The sequence below is a fragment of the Zootoca vivipara genome, chromosome 7 (assembly GCF_965207765.1).
Source record: "Zootoca vivipara chromosome 7, rZooViv2.hap1.1, whole genome shotgun sequence".
Classification (NCBI taxonomy): domain Eukaryota; kingdom Metazoa; phylum Chordata; class Lepidosauria; order Squamata; family Lacertidae; genus Zootoca; species Zootoca vivipara.
In genome coordinates, this window is record NC_142590.1 from 91,128,837 (window position 1) to 91,146,911 (window position 18,075).

General features: G+C 46.4%; 2 protein-coding genes across 3 annotated transcripts in view; one reads left to right on the forward strand and one right to left on the reverse strand.

Annotated features, from left to right (window-relative positions):
* The window catches only part of LOC118089483 (signal-regulatory protein beta-1-like), a 32,754-nt gene that overhangs the window by 1,867 nt on the left and 12,812 nt on the right, over nt 1-18,075 (forward strand). Inside the window, exon 1 of one of the 2 annotated variants that reach the window (XM_088674774.1) lies at nt 16,237-16,361. The exons of the other annotated variant lie outside the window; for it this stretch is intronic. Within the exon in view, the coding sequence (XP_088530900.1) occupies nt 16,289-16,361 (73 nt within the window). The 5' untranslated portion in view covers nt 16,237-16,288. Of the gene's footprint in view, nt 1-16,236; nt 16,362-18,075 lie in introns of those variants that run through there. 2 annotated transcript variants of the gene reach the window in all.
* On the reverse strand, nt 3,315-12,050 carry LOC148685184 (uncharacterized). Its single transcript, XM_088673568.1, has 4 exons — nt 11,855-12,050; nt 11,302-11,584; nt 5,660-5,903; nt 3,315-3,440 (listed from the first exon to the last, which is right to left on the reverse strand). Exons 1-4 carry the CDS (start codon nt 12,048-12,050, stop codon nt 3,315-3,317), a joined length of 849 nt encoding a protein of 282 aa, XP_088529694.1.

The window sequence follows — 18,075 nt, forward strand, 5'->3', positions numbered from 1 at the left end:
ACAGTATTTGGGAGAAAGAAGGGATGCAGTAGCAAGTAGTACTTGGCAGGACTTGGTAACAGCTGCTAAAATGAGAGAGAATTTAAAAAACAGAAAAGGGGAGTAAAATTTATTATTACCAGCTAATCTGAAATAGGAGTGCCATGTGTATTGAAGATAAAATAATTGCATAAATCATAACAAAATAAAAAAATCCTTCCAGTAGCACCTTAGAGACCAACTAAGTTTGTCATAGGTATGAGCTTTCATGTGCATGCACACTTCTTCAGATACACTGAAACAGAAGTCACCAGACCCTTATATAATTGAGAGGGTGGGGAGGGGTATCACTCAGAAGGGTGGTGGGAATGGGTGGTAAACCTGTTGACGACTGTTAATGACTTTTAATGACTGCAATTGGTCTTGCAGGAAAAAGCAAGGGGTGAGATGGCTAAAGAAAGCTTGATCATGTATAATGAGATAAGAATCCAGTGTCCTTATTCAGACCAGGTCTCTCCATGGTTTTAAGCTTGGTAATGAGTTGCAATTCAGCAACCCCTCCCCACCCTCTGACTATACATAAGGGTCTGGTGACTTCTGTTTCAGTGTATCTGAAGAAGTGTGCATGCACACAAAAGCTCATACCTGTATACCTGAAGGAGCATCTCCACCTCCATTGCTCTGCCCGGACACTGAGGTCCAGTGCCGAGGGCCTTCTTGTGGTTCCCTCATTGCGAGAAGCCAAGTTACAGGGAACCAGGCAGAGGGCCTTCTCGGTAGTGGCATCCGCACTGTGGAACGCCCTCCCACCAGATGTCAAAAAGAAAAATAACTACCAGACTTTTAGAGGACATTTGAAGGCAGCCCTGTTTAGGGAAGCTTTTAATCTTTTAGAAATTAGTGTATTTAAATATTTCTGTTGGAAGCCACCCAGAGTGGCTGGGAAAACCCAGCCAGATGGGCGGGGTATAAATAATAAATTATTATTATTATTATTATTATTATTATTATTATTATTATTATACCAATGACAAACTTAGTTGGTCTCTAAGGTGCTACTGGAAGGATTTTTTTTATTATTATTTTTTACTGCATCAGACCAACACGGCTACCCACCTGCATAAATCATGCACCTCTAGTGAAATGCTTTTGAGAAGAATTGAGGTGAGCAGGGCTGTGCTGTCCTTCACCTTGCTTCTGTTCCCCCATCTTCATTCCCTGGATTAAATGCATCCTTGTGGTCTTCCGGTCCTGCCTGCCTTAATGGAGGCAGCCCCCACAACAGTGGGGGATCGTTGGCAAAAAAAAAAAAAGGATGACTGAGGATAAATCATCCTTGCAAATTCTCCCCCAGGGAATTTGCTTTACTCACAGTTCTCCTTGGTACCTGGCTCCCGCTCCAGCATGGAATGCAAGAGGCACGGAGGCACAGAGTAATAATAATAATAATTTATTATTTATACCCCGCCCATCTGGCTGGGTTTCGCCTGGCGAAAACCCTCCTACGCCACCATTAAGAAGCAGAGGTTCTCCATTTAATTTGCCTTTTAATTGGCTTTAAAGTACTGCCGTGTGATGGGAAAGGGTTGCAAGTTACAACAACATACTGTGGAATATACCAGCTACATGGATTAAAGGTTTGAACTGAGATAAGATTTTATTCGGCCTGAGAGTTGATTGGAGAGAGGGAAGCCCATGATTTACTTATTTTATATATTTATGATTCGGCAGCCCTCTCCAGAATATAAGATATAAGATAAGATATTTACAAGTGAGGAAGGGATGTTGGAGTAATATTGATATTGACAGGCAAAAATGGAAACTGTGTGTGATCTGAAATGAAGAAAGAAGTGGGAGGGGAAGCTCAAGACTGTGTTGGAAAGACAGAGTAATTCCTGCCTCACCTCCGTTTAAAAACAACAAACACTGTAAATGGACAAAAGGTATCTCCACGGACCTAACAGTTTCAAATGCAGGGCAGAATAAAGATAATAGTTTGAGTTCCTCACTTGAAGCTTTATAAATTGTATATTGCAACATCACGAATAGAAATCATTAATTACAGTATGTTGCTGTTGACAGAATTATAAGCCTGATAGATGAAGGGAACGCTGTGGATGTAGCCTATCTTGATTTCAGCAAGGCCTTTGACAAGGTGCCCCATGATATTCTTGTAAAGAAGCTGGTAAAATGCGAGCTAGACAATGCTACCATTCAGTGGATTTGTAACTGGCTGACTGACTGAACCCAAAGGGTGCTCATCAATGGCTCTTCCTCATCCTGGAGAGTAGTGACTAGTGGGGTGCTACAGGGTTCTGTCTTGGACCCAGTCTTATTCAACATCTTTATCAATGACTTGGATGATGGGCTTGAGGGCATCCTGAGCAAGTTTGCAGATGACACCAAATTGGGAGGGGTGGCTAATACCCCAGAGGACAGGATCACATTTCAAAATGACCTTAACAGATTAGCCAGCTGGGCCAAAGCAAACAAGATGAATTTTAACAAGGAGAAATGTAAAGTACTACACTTGGGGGGGGGATGAAAGGCACAAATACAGGATGGGTGACACCTGGCTTGAGAGCAGTACATGTGATCTAGGAGTCCACAAACTTAACATGAGTCAGCAGTGTGATGCAGCAGCTAAAAAAGCCAATGCAATTCTGGGCTGCATCAATAGGAGTATAGCGTCTAGATCAAGGGAAGTAATAGTACCACTGTATTCTGCTCTGGTCAGACCTCACCTGGAGTACTGTGTCCAGTTCTGGGCACCACAGTTCAAGAAGGATACAGACAAGCTGGAACGTGTCCAGAAGAGGGCAACCAAAATGGTCAAAGGCCTGGAAACGATGCCTTATATGGCTTAGGGAGCTGGGTATGTTTAGCCTGGAGAAGAGAAGGTTAAGGGGTGATATGATAGGCATGTTCAAATATATAAAAGGATGTCATATGGAGGAGGGAGAAAGATTGTTTTCTGCTGCTCCAGAGAAGCGGACACGGAGCAATGGATTCAAACTACAAGAAAGAAGATTCCACCTAAACATTAGGAAGAACTTCCTGACAGTAAGAGCTGTTCGGCAGTGGAATTTTGTTCTATGATTCTATGATTATTATTATAACTGAAATGTAACTGACATTAATTAAGATTATGGAACACAGGGATATAAGATCGGAAATGCACCCAAACCAACATGTGGGGGGGCACTTTAACTAAAATGTATTAATTGGAAGTTGATTGGCATTTTGATAATTGTATAGTTTGGGAATTAATTGTTATTGTTTTAATTTGTCTGTTATTGGGGGTATATTGGAAAACTAATAAATAAATAACTGCATCATTGTGTGAGAGGACGTCTGCTCATGCTGTGGGATTCCACTTTCCTCTTCTTCCACTGCAGCCCCTCGTGGACCCTCAAATCCTGCTCTAACCCTCTCAAGCAGATTTTGAGGGCACTCGGGGGCTGCAAGGAGGAGAAGAGAAAATGAAGCACGCCACACATATGGGTGGAAGTCAGTTTCACTCGCATACAATGCTGGATACAAGCCCAAATTCCGGAGATAAAGAAGAAGACGGTGCCACTTATTTTGTTGCAGGTGCCCAAGGCCAAGATTTGGAAGTTCTGCAGCCGCCAGGACCCTTGTGTGTGTCAGCAGGAGAGAACCTCATTCTGACATGTACAGTAAGCGGAAATGGTCCACCAGGAGGCGTGATATGGCACAAGGGCTTGGGCAGAAACCAACCCACCATTTTCAGTGGAAGAGGACAATCTCCCCCCCGTGTGACCAGGGTTGTTCCTGGGTCACAAACAGACTTCACCATCCTCATCAGGAACATCCGACCTGAGGATGCCGGAACCTATTACTGTGTGAAGTACAGGGCAGGAGCCCGAGACATAGAATTTAAATCAGGAGGGGGCACTGAGGTTTCTGTGACTGGTAAGTATCCCACAATTTCTCTTTGTTTCCTAGGAGGACAATCTGCCCCCCCCCTCACCCCAGAAGCTCCATGTTATATAGAAATGCAAAGGCATCTAATGAGGCTCGGACCTTTTAAAAAAGCGAAAAATTGCCTTGGGGGGCGGCGGTGGCATGTTTGAGTGAAGCAGTGGTGAGAGGAGAAAGGGAGAAAGGGTACATCGCTCCTTCCCTGTTGGGGGCTTTTCTGCACAAAAATCTATTTTCTTCCCCTTCCCCAAGGGTCGAAAAGCTGCTTTTCATTCTTTGAAAATCTACACTTAATAAGTATTTGTATGCAATGTAAATTTAACCGGTACAGAACCGCAGCCCAATGGAGAGCCTGCTGTGAGATTGGGGGTGGGGGAGATGGTAACCTTTTATCCTAAGGACTGTATTCGCTACTGGTCAACTTCAAAGGGGCACATGCCAGTGGACGGGACAGTGTCGAAAAGTGGGAGAGTGACCAATGTGAAATTTTACCAGGCCAGCAAACCATGACCAATGAGGGCATGGCCTGGAAAGAAGGGGTGTGCCTGGGGGAGTCCCAGGGGCGAGGTGGTCCTGTTTCCCCTCTAGCAAGTTCTCTTATGGCTATCCTTTCTAAGAAATCCTGCTCTCAGGATGCCTGCAAGATACCTGGGTCTTTATTCCATGGGAATAGGTGGACCTGACTCCGCCCCAGACTGCTCTGATTTCCTAATTGATCCGTTAATTATTTGGGCATTTGAGGGAAGAGGGAGAGGGGCAAAAAGGATCTCTCTTTGATGAAGCACAGTGGGGGCTGATGAAGGAGTCTTTTTTTTTACTATTGATTGCCACCCTGGATAGAGCTGGCAAACTAAGGCCCGGGGGCTGGATCCGGCCCAATCACCTTCTAAATCCTGCCAACGGACAGTCCAGGAATCAGCATGTTTTTACATGAGTAGAATGTGTCCTTTTATTTAAAATGCATCTCTGGGTTTTTTCTGGGGCATAGGAATTCGTTCTCCCCCTCCCCTCCCAATATATATATATTCCGGGCCCCCACAAGGTCTGAGAGACAGTGGACTGGCTCCCTGCTGAAAAAGTTTGCTGACCCCTGGTTAGAGCATGGTGCTGATTGTTAAGATTCATTCCCCGTGTTGCAGTCATGGGATTGGTTTTCATTCCACATTGTGGGAAGTGACAGAGACAGGATGTTTATATAACTGTGTATCTGTGGTATGGGACATTTGTCATATTATTTTTTCTCTTTGCTGTCTGATGCTGAAGAGGAAGGAGCTGAGTTACGATGCTCTGAGTGTGTATATGTAAATAAACGTAGTTTAGCCAACATAATACTGTATAATAATAATAATAATAATAATAATAATAATAATAATTTATTTATACCCCGCCCATCTGGCTGGGCTTCCCCTGCCACTCTGGGCGGCTTCCAACAAACATTAAACTACATCAAATATCACATATTAAAATCTTCCCTAAACAGGGCTGCCTTTAGGTATTTTCTAAATGTCAGGTAGTTGTTTATCTCTCTGATCTCTGATGGGAGGGTGTTCCACAGGGCGGGTGCCACTACCGAGAAGGCCCTCTGCCTGGTTCCCTGCAGCTTTGCTTCTCGCAGTGAGGGAACCGCCAGAAGGCCCTCAGTACTGGACCTCAATGTCCGGGCAGAAATATGGGGGTGGAGACACTCCTTCAGGTATACTGGACCGAGGCCGTTTAGGGCTTTAAAGGTCAGCACCAACACTTTGAATTGTGCTCGGAAACGTACTGGGAGCCAATGTAGGTCTTTCAAGACTGGTGTTATGTGGTCACGGCAGCCACTCCCAGTCACCAGTCTAGCTGCCGCATTCTGGATTAGTTGTAGTTTCTGGGTCACCTTCAAAGGTAGCCCCACATAGAGCGCATTGCAGTAATCCAAGCGAGAGACAACTAGAGCATGCACCACTCTGGCGAGAGAGTCTGTGGGCAGGTAGGGTCTCAGCCTGCGTACCAGATGGAGCTGATAGACAGCTGCCCGGGACACAGGAATTAACCTGCGACTCCATGGACAGCTGTGAGTCCAAAATGACTCCCAGGCTGCGCACCTGGTCTTTCAGGGGCACAGTTACCCCGTTTAGGACCAGGGAGTTCTCCACACCTGCCCGCCTCCTGTCCCCCACAAACAGTACTTCTGTCTTGTCAGGATTCAATCTCAATAATAATAATAATAATAAATTATTTATACCCCGCCCATTTGGCTGGGTTTCCCCAGCCACTCTGGGCGGCTTCCAACAGAAGTATTAAAATACAACAATCTATTAAACATTAAAAGCTTCCCTAAACAGGGCTGCCTTCAGATGTCCTCTAAAAGTCTGGTACAGTGGAACCTCTACTTACAAATTTAATCCGTTCCGAATGCACATTTGTAAGTCGAAATGATGTTTCCCATAGGAATGCATTGGGAATGGATTAATTCGTTCCGGGGTCTAAAAAAAGGCACTTTAAAGACCAGCGGGAGGTCGCCAGCGGGAGGCAGCCAGTGGCGGCTGCGAGGGCCCGATCCGGCCCTATGGCCGGATCGACAGGTGGGGGCGGCGGCAGGAGGCCAGCGGCTGCAGCGGGGAGGGCCCGATCCGGTCCTATGGCCGGATCGGCAGCTGCAGCGGAGACGGCCCGATCTGGCCGGGAGGGAGCCGGCAGTGCCTTTGGATGTCAAAAAAATTCATAAGTGCTCGCCAATTATTTTAGTTCGTAAGTCGAATATTTTGTAAGTCGAGTCATTCGTAACTCAAGGTACCACTGTAGTTGTTTTTCTCTTTGACATCTGGTGGGAGGGTGTTCCACAGGGCGGGTGCCACTACCGAGAAGGCCCTCTGCCTGGTTCCCTGTAACTTGGCTTCTCGCATTGAGGGAACCGCCAGAAGGCCCTCGGCGCTGGACCTCAGTGTCCGGGCAGAACGATGGGGTTGGAGACGCTCCTGCAGGTATACTGGATCAAGGCCGGGCCCCCCACAAGGTCTGAGGGCCAGTGGACCGGCCCCCTCTGAAAAAGTTTGCGCTACTGAGTCTGAACACTGACTGCCTATACCAGGGGTCAGCAAACTTTTTCAGCAGGGGGCTGGTCCACTGTCCCTCAGACCTTGTGGGGGGCCAGACTATATTTTGGAAAAAAATATGAACGAATTCCTATGCCCCACAAATAGCCCAGAGATGTATTTTAAATAAAAGGACACGTTCTACTCATGTAAAAACATGCTGATTCCCGGACCATCCGCGGGCCGGATTTAGAAGGCGATTGGGCCGCATTTGGCCCCCGGGCCTTAGTTTGGGGACTAACTAAGGTCTTGCAGAATGACACCAAATAAGGAGGGCACCAGGAAGGGAGGCGCTTCCAGTCACCCAACACTGTCCAGTCAAAGTGCGTAAGTTGTTGAGATTTTTTACAAAGCTAAGTTTTTCAACTATTTTTAAGGAAATTCACCAAAAAAACACCCCTTCCCTTTTGACATGGGTTGCCACACATCCCGTTTTCCTAGACATTTATCCAGAAATTCCTCCCCCACCCAGCGCTATTTTAAAAGGATTAATCCCAGATAAGACCAGGAAAACCCAGACGTATAGCAGCCCTATGAATGATCAGCTTGCTCTTCCTGCCTTTAACATTTTGTAAGTTCTCTGAATATTACAGGGTGTTGTTGTTTTTTTAATGCACTGTTAATAGGAATAATGACACGCAGAGTATTTTTGAACTTTGAAATGAGCAAGGCAGCCATGAATTTCTATGTGTAGATCTTCGGACAGAGGCTCTCCTTGCTGTTGGGCCAAAGTTTTTCTTGGTGGTTAATCTCCTGTCTTTTCCCTTGCAGATCATTTTCTGCTGTCCTCCTTCGGTCTTTTTATCGGACTTATTCTGGCCAACAAGCTTATTGTTCTCGCCCCTTTCCTCATATACCTCTTCCTCAAAAAATAACGTGGCAAGACAAACCTGAGAAACAGCTGTGAGCACCTAGGGACAGGAGCTGGAGGAGACCTTCCTAGAACTTGTCTACATCTCAAAGTGCTGGCACGGGTGAACAAAGACCTATGCGGTTGGGGGGCCAGGATATCTTGGAGATCGTCTCACCCCTTACCATCTCATGAGATCCATTCTGCACAATGTGGGAATGGTGCCAGCTACCTTTGAAACTTCCTTCCATCATGTATCAGAAAGTTACCCTCCCTAGTGCCCAGGGGCGTACCCAGGATCAAAACTGGGGGGGGGGGGCAAGCCATGGTCGTTCAGGTTGTGACATTTCAGCACGGAAAAGGCGAATGAAACCAAAATTTTAAGAAAATTATATATAATTATAGGAGAGGCAACTCTGGCTTACGTTCCTTTTTGGAAAAGAGGTTCAGAGATAAAATAAACCAGCAATCAGAAATAAAGCAACTGGGGAGAATTGGACGTGTACAAGTCGGCGCGCACGGGCAGCCCAGAAGGAGCAAGGTCTCACCATTGCAGGGAGAGCAGCCCGGACGCCCCCACCATGGTCCCCGCTGCCCCGCTGCTCACGTGGTCGGCTGCATCTGCTCTGCGGTCATCTCCTCCGGATAGAGGCGAAGCGGGTGTCTCGCACGGCGGGGAAGGAGCGTGCCGCCTCGACGATTCGCTCCGTCCTGCCGTGCGAGACACACATAGATTCTTCTACCAGTCGCTAGGTGGCTCTAGATACTTCTCGGGTTTTACACCATTTCAGTGTGGTAAACAACCGATAATTCGCCATCGCCCTACCTAATTTTGTTTCGTTTCATCACTTTATAACCTTTTATTTTTATTTTTATTTTGCTTCTGGGGGGTAGCTGCCCCCCCTGCCCCTCGCTGGGTACGCCCATGCTAGGGCCATTTCTGTGCCCGCTGAAGTCCTCCTTTTCTCAACAAGTCTTTTCCCTGGAGATGTTTGTCCTGTTATGTATCTGTATTGGATGATAAACTGTTTCCAGGGATATTTTTCATTGTCCACCCCCACCCCCCCCACCCCTGTGTTTTTTATTGTGATTTTCCAGCATTTCAGAAGTTGATGCCCCTTGTACTGGAGCAACAGAAATTGTTGCTGTTGTTTAGTCGTTTAGTCATGTCCGACTCTTCGTGACCCCACGGACCAGAGCACGTCAGGCATTCCTGTCTTGCACTGCCTCCTGCAGTTTGGTCAGCTTTGAGAACACTGTCCAACCATCTCGTCCTCTGTCGTCCCCTTCTCCTTCTGCCCTCAATCAGAAATTATTAACACCTAATCAACTCTTTCAGATTTCTTTCCTGGAGACACTACCATGCTAACCAAGTTATTCTCTTGCAGTAGAAGCAAGTTATATTACAGCGAGAAGCAAATAAATATAGTTGCTTGTTTGACCTTTAAAGCCCTAAACGGCCTCGGCCCAGTATACCTGAAGGAGCGTCTCCACCCCCATCATTCAGCCCAGATACCGAGGTCCATCTCCGAGGGCCTTCTGGCGGTTCCCTCCCTGCGAGAAGTGAAGCTACAGGGAAGCAGACAGAGGGCCTTCTCAGTGGTGGCATCCTCCCTGTGGAACACCCTCTCATCAGATGCCAAGGAAATAAACAACTAGAGTGGTACCTCAGGTTACGAAGTTAATTCATTCCGGAGGTCCATTCTTATCCCAAAACCATTCTTAACCTGAGGCGAGCTTTCACTAATGGAGCCTCCCGCTGCCGCTGGCGTGCGATTTCCGTTCTCATCCTAGGGCAAAGTTCTCAACCTGAGGTACTACTTCCGGGTCAGCAGAGTTTGTAACCCAAAGTGATTGAAACCCGAAGCGTTTGTAACCCGAGGTACCATTGTATTGGACTTTTAGAAGACATCTGAAGGCAGCCCTGTTTAGGGAAGCTTTTAATATTTGATGAATCATTGTATTTTAATATTCTGCTGGAAGCTGAGAGTGGCTGGGGAAACCCAGTCAGATGGGCGGAGTGTAAATATTATTATTATTATTATTATTATTATTATTATTATTATTATTTACACTATCCCACAAACGGGTGTACACCTTTCATCTTCCGGTGTGTTTGTGAACATAATGAAGTTCCACCATTCTCTGGTGAATGTCCCCTTGTCTTTTATTCCTCTGGATAGTTTCAGGTTTTGTGTTTATTTCTCCATGAGGGTTATTTGCCACACTCTCTCAGAGCAGGGTGCTACGGGAGCTCCTTTGAGGTCTTTCCAGAACTTGGCCATAGCCACACACGCTCCCATCAACACAACTCCAGTTAAATGTTTGTTCACCAGCTCTTGGCTTTCAATTGTATGAAAATTCAGCAAGGCTACCTCCAGAGTTTGGGTCAGAAATGTTATCTATTTGACCCATCACCTGGTTCCAAAATTTCTCGAGGCAGAAATTCTACAAATCTCATGATCGTTAAGGCTACGCTTGTGTATGTTAAGATTACAGCCTGACCACTAAAGTGGGGTGGGTGGGGAGGGGGCCAGTTTAGAGGGAGCCTGACTGCTTGGGTTGAATAAGTATTTGAAAGGACTATATTTGGGGATTGCTGGGTAGAGGATGGAACACGCAAAATGATGGAATGCTCTCACGGACCCTTTTGGACTCTGTCCTGTAATACATTACTCAATAAAAGTCTGATAATTTAGTTTGAGTCTCAGAAATGAATTTTCTCCCACAGTTGCCACCTTTGGTCGCGTCAACCACATGTGCCTGTAGCTGTCCCTGTTGCCTCTGCCATGCCAGCACAACTGATTATTATTATTATTATTATTATTATTATTATTATTATTATTATCATTATTATTATTCTCCGCCCATTTGCTGGGTTTCCCCAGTCACTCTGGCCAGCTTACAGCACATAAAAAAATGTAAAACATTACACATAAAAAAAAAATCCAATACAGGACTGCTTTCAGATGTCTTCTAAAAGCCAGATAGTTGTTTATTTCTTTGACATCTGATGGGAGGGCGTTCCACGCGGCAGGTGCAACTACCGAGAAGGCCCTCTGCCTGGTTCCCTGTAACTTGGCTTCTTGCAGTGAGGGAACCGCCAGAAGGCCCTTGGAGCTGTACCTCAGTGTCCGGGCTGAACAATGGGGGTGGAGACGCTCTTTCAGGTATACTGGGCCAAGGCCGTTTAGGACATTAAAGTTCATCACCAACACTTTGAATTGTGTTCGGAAACGTACTGGGAGCCAATGTAGGTCTTTCAGGACCGGTCTTATATGGCCTTGGCAGCCACTCCCAATCACCAGTCTAGCTGCTGCATTCTGGATTAGTTGCATTTTCTGGGTCACCGTCAAAGGTAGCCCCATGTAGAGCGCATTGCAGTATTCCAAGCGAGAGATAACTAGAGCATGCACCACTCTGGCGAGACAGTCCACGGGCAGGTAGGGACTCAGCCTGCGTACCAGATGGAGCTGATAGACAGCTGCCCTGGTCACAGAATTGACCTGTGCCTCCATGGACAGCTGTGAGTCCAAAATGACTCCCAGGCTGCACACCTGGTCCTTCAGGGGCACAGTTACCCCATTCAGGACCAGGGAGTCGTCCACACCCGCTCGCTTCCTGTTTCCCCAAAACAGTACATCTGTCTTGTCATGATCCAACCTCAATCTGTTGGCCGCCTTCCATCCTCCAACCGCCTCCAGACACTCACACAGGACATTCACAGCTTTCACTGGTTTTGATTTATAAGAGAGGTAGAGCTGGGTATCATCTGCATACTGATGAATACCCAGCCCAACCCCCCTGATGATTTCTCCCAGCGGCTGCATGTAGATGTGAAAAAGCATTGGGGAAAGGACAGAGGCCTGAGGTACCCCACAAGTGAGAGCCCAGGGGTCTGAACACTCATCTCCTAACACCACTTTCTGGACACGGTCCAGAAGGATGTCATGGTCAATGGTATCAAAGGCCACTGAGAGATCCAGCAGAACAAGGAAACAGCTTTCACCTTTGTCCCTAACCCACCGGAGATCATCGACCAGTGGGACCAAGGCAGTTTCAGTCCCATGATAAGGCCTGAATCCCAATTGGAATGGATTCAAATGGCCCACGTCCTCGAGGCATGCTTGGAGTTGTTCAGCGACCACCTGCTCAACCACCTTATCCAAGAATGGAAGATTTGACACTGGGCGATAGTTGGCCATGTTAGCCAGGTCCAAAGATGTTTTTTTAAGAAGCGATTTAATGACCGCCTCTTTCAGCAGGTCTGGGAAGGCTCCCTCAGCTCCAGGGGAAACCATGGGGCTGTCTGGGCTCCATGCAATTGGAGAGGGCATTTCAGAGCGAGACAGTCGATAGCCCTGGTTAACTCCACATTCCAGTGGGCCACCAGGAAATCAGCTGAGAAGCCATCAACATGGGATAAAACATCCCCTACCACTCTTTGGAATCATTTGGATCCATTAAGTGGCGGGGGTGGACCATCTGAATCAGTTCCACCTCCCTGCAGAGGGGAAGGAGTGCAGAGAAGTCCTGTTGTACCAGGAAGTGATCCGACCATGCCACTTCTTTTGTTTCACTTTTACTTAGTGTCAAATCACCAGCATCCATAGAGGAGAACACCAGATTTAAGGCATGTCTGCGGCTAAGAGTTGGGCCAAACTTATTTAGAGACGGCCCCATGGAGGCCATGCTTTCCACAAAGTCCTGAACAGCCCCATGTAAGGTCATGTTGGCATGGAAGTTAACAGGGGTCAGCAAACTTTTTCAGCAGGGGGCCGGTCCACTGTCCCTCAGATCTTGTTGGGGGCTGGACTATATTTTGAAAAAAATATATGTATGAATTCCTATGCTCCACAAATAACCCAGAGATGCATTTTAAATAAAAGGACACATTCTACTCCTGTAAAAACACCAGGCAGGCCCCACAAATAACCCAGGAATCCTGTACTGCCCCTACTGGGACTTCACAATAGGACGCCTGGTGTAAACTAATGACTTCCTAAAAATCACTGCAAACACACACACACACACCATATGACCTGGGTTGCTGTGTGTAAGAGAAACCTGGTGGACAAGCAGTGGAAGAACAGTGGAAGCCCATCTGCCTCGTCCAACCAAGTCTTTGTTACACATGCCAGGTCAATTCCTCCATCCACGATCAAGTTGTGGATGACAGCGGTCTTGTGAATCACCGACCTGGCATTGCACAGCAGCACCTTCAGGTCCTGTGGGTCTCCCTTGTTGATTCTAGTGGGTCTCCCTTGTTGATCCTTCTAGTCAAGACCAGACCTGGAGGTAATGACCTGGTCTGGTCCTAGCATAACTTCTCCTACCTGTGATCACTGAGATGGGGTGTCCCACTGCATCGCCACCCCCACCCCCCGTGGAACCTGCCCCAGCCATCTGTTGGCTGGGGCCTACTCCCAGGCAGCCTTGACCTTCTCCCCTTCAGAACACAATATGTTATACAGACTATACAACAAAACAGTAGAAACTAATAATAAGAAACACAATTTACAGTTATTAAAAACTGAAATAATCCCCAACCCCAGCTAAACATTTATCCCACCCCCAATACAGCAAACCAAAAACCAAAAACAAGCCACAATTTAAAACAACACAGATTAAAAACTATTTTAAAACATTTAAAAGCATTTTAGATAGTTGCCCCAACCCCAGAATTTGTTCCAGCGAGTCTGGGCTCTTCAGCACTCACAGCAGGGCAATGAAGTTTTACTGTGGTTTATTACCATTTCTGCGTTATTTCAGGTATCATTCCTTTAATACTGGCTGAGATAGATTGGTAAGGGAATTTCTCCTGTGTCTTAATCCACTATTCATTTTCAATTTCAGTTTCTCAATCCTTTTCCTACAAGTGTTTCAATCTCCTTGTTGTGCCCATATCCTGATGAGTATTTTTTTTTGAGACAATGCCTTTTTTCCTGTATTTTATCAGTGCTTCAAACCCCCTATTGCTTGCTTGCTTATTTATTTATTTATTTATTTATTTATTTATATCGTTGATTCTTTACAATGTTTCATGCTAACAGTTCATAATGCGTGGTTAGTGCTGGCCTGGGACAGGGCCTTTTTGGTGTTGATATCCATGTTAATAAAGCATTCCTGGTAAGGCAGATCTCTCTTATTCAGGAGAAATTTAATAACATTCCATTTTACCCAGACATTTGATGGCCAATAGATACGAGCCATCGCAAAAGTAACATTAATAATGTGAAGGTATGTGGTTGCTTTTCAGTCCTTTTAGATGTTCTCAATTTTTTCCATGTTTTTAAGTTGGTTTTCCTTTCTTTAAAAAAATGTACTGTTTAAACATTTTGCTGTTTGCTATTCTGGGCTTCTTTGGGAAGAAGGGCAGGATAGAAATTTGAAATACATTACAAGCAAACAAAAAAATGCCCTGCTGTCTTCGTGAGCATGACTTGATTTTTACAATGGCATGACAATATTGGCAGTTTTATTTTCCATCCCTAGCATGGCATTTGGCATGTCATCATACGGTAGATTTCCCGCAGCGGCATTCAGATATCGGTACGGTTGTTTCCACCCCTTTCCTAATGACCCCTAGCGTGGCATCCACCTCTTTCATTGAAGCTCACCATCTTCACTGAGCTCTCAGATAGAGCTGCTCAGTGGCTCTCAAATCCAAAGGTCTTGCTGCACGGCAAGATGATCAAGGGTTTGGAGACCAAGCCTTATGAGGAACAGTTGAAGGAGTTGGGCATGTTTATCCTGGAAAAGAGGAGAGTGAGTGGAGATATGATGGAAGATAGCTATCATCCAAAGGGCTGTCTCATGGCAGATGGCGCAAGCTTGTTTTTGTCATTGAAATTCTACTCAATATTGATCCAGTGTAGATTCCAATGTATAGTTAGGAGAGTAAGAAGCACGTGGCAGGATTCCCCCCAAAATAGACCAGAGGCAATTAATATTTCATCCAGCCGAGCTTTGCTGCTACTGAAGGCAAATGAGCATAATGGTCACAGATCCAATACATTCAGGATTGGCACTGTCCATAAGGAATCCAGTTGCAGCAGACTTAACTTAAACTTACAATAACTTCTAAGAAGACTAAAACTTAACACTATATACAGAACTAGTGTCGTTCAGCCCGTTAAATAAACGGGCGCTAGAACATATGTGAACACTGTGTGGAGCACCGGATCAAGGAGCCATTCTGCAGAGTCAGCGCCCAGCAACGCCACACGGAGCAGCGCCTCCTCAATTCAGCACGGCGTTGCTGGGCGCTGACTCTGCAGAACGGCTCCTCAATCCGGTGCTCCCGGGACCTCTCCTTCCTGTCGGCGGCAGGGGGACAGGAACGAAGGAAGAGAAAGCAGCCCTTTCTCCTCCTTCCTTCCTCTCCCCCATCCGCCGACAGGAAGGAGACATCCCGGGGTTTGGAGAAGCGCTTGCGCAGCGCTTCTCCAAACCCCGGAACCTGTCCTTGCTGGACGCACACATGCGCGCGCTCCCCCCCGCCGCCGCCGCCAACGCTCAGTCCAGCCGGGAGCGGTGGTTGACGGCTGCAGGGAAACGGTAGGTGGGGGGGTGGGGAGAGCGCATGCGTTCCAAGTCTCTGTGTCCAATCCCTGTGTCCGTGGGGCACATGCGCAGTAGTGCAAACACAAGGACACAGGGAATTCTGGAGGCAAAGACACTTGCACTTTATTATATAGGATACCACACCAGAAGTAAAAGAGATAGAAACAGAAAGTGTAAAACTCAGGCTCCTTCTGGCCTCTTATTATAGTCAGCATGACCTTGACAAAAGAGGTAAGAGAACCAGTTTACGCCAGCTGTACTCAGCTTCTCCGAAGGAACAACCCAAACACCAGGAACCTTCTGCTTGTTCCTTTCACACACAGAGACGCTTCCAGAAGGTTCCAGAACCCTCTTGAATTAATTAGAATCGGAAAGCTCTCTACACATCAGACCAATACTTTCTGCACTAAGAAATGCAAACTGACAGTTTTCTCCTGCCATGGAAGGTAGGTCTCGAACCAATGGCTTCAATTTGCAAAAGGAGATTCTGACTAAACATCAGGAAGAACTTTCTGAGGGTAAGAGCTGTTTGACAGTGGAACAGTCTCCCTCGGGAGGTTGTGGGCTCTCATTCTTTGGAGGTTTTTAAGCAGAGGTTGGATGGCCATCTGTCATGGATGCTTTAGCTGAGATTCCTGCATTGCAGGGGGTTGGACTAGATGAACCTTGGGGTCCCGTTTAACTCTGCAGTTCTGTGATTCTGTGATCTGCAACCTCCATCTCTTGTGCAATTTCCAGGGGCTTTTAAATAATCTAAACAGGATTGCTTGGAACTAGATGAAGCAACCGTTTCCTCTTCCTATCTGCGGAGGCAACATCTGATGGGAAAGGGTTGAGCTCAGACACAGCACAGAAGGGTTTCCTTTCTGTCACCCGGATGGCTACTTTGGGCTCCTTCTCTGCATCTCCTCACTCATTTCTGCTGCTGCTCCTTCTCCTGCAAATGCTTGGTGAGTGTTTAAGGGTAGACATTGAACTTGCAGGCTTGCTCACATTTCTAGGTATGGTAAAGTCCAGTATGACCTACAAATTTCCAGAAATTGCCACTCTGGTGCCCCCAATATATTTGGGGATTGGCTGTGGAGGGCACCAGGTTGGTGAGCCTTGGTGTAGCAGGAAAGTATAGGGAACTTGTGGCTGTCAGCCAAGGTCCTTCTCTGTGTGCCTCTATCACGGGAGTGCCTATGTTATAAGGGGCCTTTTCAGTGGTGGCTCCACATTTGTGGAGTGCTCTCCCTTTTTACTTGAGCTTTTTGGCCCTGAAGTAGAAGGTTTCAAGTACGTGGCCTTTTTTAGTGCTGCCGGATCTGTTAGACCCATCTTGCATTTGTAGAGATGTGTTTTCTAGATTTTCTAGATTGTGTTTCTTGCAATTGGCTTTAGTGCTTGTAAGTTGTTTTGGGTAACTTTTGTGAAGCGATGATGATGATGATGATGATGATTTGTTGTTGTTGTTTAGTCGTTTAGTCCGACTCTTCGTGACCCCATGGACCATAGCATGCCAGGCACTCCTGTCTTGCACTGCCTCCCACAGTTTGGTCAGACTCATGTTCGTAGCTTCGAGGACACTGTCCAACCATCTCATCCTCTGTCGTCCCCTTCTCCTTGTGCCCTCCATCTTTCCCAACATCAGGGTCTTTTCCAGGGATTCTTCTCTTCTCATGAGGTGGCCAAAGTATTGGAGCCTCAGCTTCACGATCTGTCCTTCCAGTGAGCACTCAGTGATGATGATGATAGAATAGTGCTATAGACAGTTGTGGTGGACATGACCAAAGGTGGTAAATTTGGAGGAACCAGTCCTTTAAGTATTCATAAGCATACCTCAAAGTCTCCAGAGTTTGCATTTTATTGAACTTGTATATTTCAAAGTCAGGCCTTGGCAATAAGTTCTCATAGGACATTGATGCGCTTGTTTCTGAAGATGAATTGCAACGCTTCCTCCATTTTGCAACAGTGAAAGCCCCATTTCCATATCTTCCCCATAGGTTCCCCATTCTTGATTTCAATGTAATAAAGTAATAAAACACGAGGCAGGATTTGTCTTTGTTCTGCTTTTTAAAATCACGGCTTTGTAGTTTTTCAAACAAAATATTCAGGTTAGAGGACTGTGGTTAGAGTTGAAACTCCGATTATCCATCAGTTATTCTCTTTGAACAGATTTCCTGTTGACTCTTATAATAAAAATCTGCTCCTTTTCCCTTGTGGGGTATCCAAGAGCCCGTATAGAGTCCTTAAGTGGGTTCCCTATCGGTAGGAGAAAATAACAGAGGCCAACCAGAGAATACTGAGAAGCAAGGCAGCTAGTAAGCCTGATCTTTATTAACTGTTGCAACAGGGTCCTCACTCACCACACGCAGGAGGGACCCAGAACAATGGTGTGCAAGCCCTTGAAATTGCCCTCCCTGTAGCTCAAGACCACCTCCCAAAACATCATACATACATCACTGAAGGAGGCGGTCTCCAACAGAAATCCTGTTTGTCAGGATACCTGATCATGGTCACTGGTTGCTTTACCTGGGCAGCCTGGCTGTTCCTTTTGAGATGCTAAATACTTAGTCCCTGAATCCAGGTCACAGGCTCACCCTATTCATACACAAATATGCCCGTGAGACAAGATATGTAAGCAAACGCTTCCGGTCTGTCGCGGCGGAGAGAAGGACGCAT

Bases quoted from the DNA above. Each gene is read 5' to 3' on its own strand.
- LOC148685184 (XM_088673568.1), bottom strand. From the start codon at position 12,050: ATGGCCAACTATCGCCCAGTGTCAAATCTTCCATTCTTGGATAAGGTG. The intron at 11,585-11,854 runs GTGAAAGCTGTT...CTTATAAATCAA, and splicing joins CCGGTGGGTTAGGGACAAAG to AACCAGTGAAAGCTGTGAAT. The intron at 5,904-11,301 runs GCTGAGTCCCTA...TCTGGTACGCAG, and splicing joins CAGCTCCATCTGGTACGCAG to GCTGAGACCCTACCTGCCCA.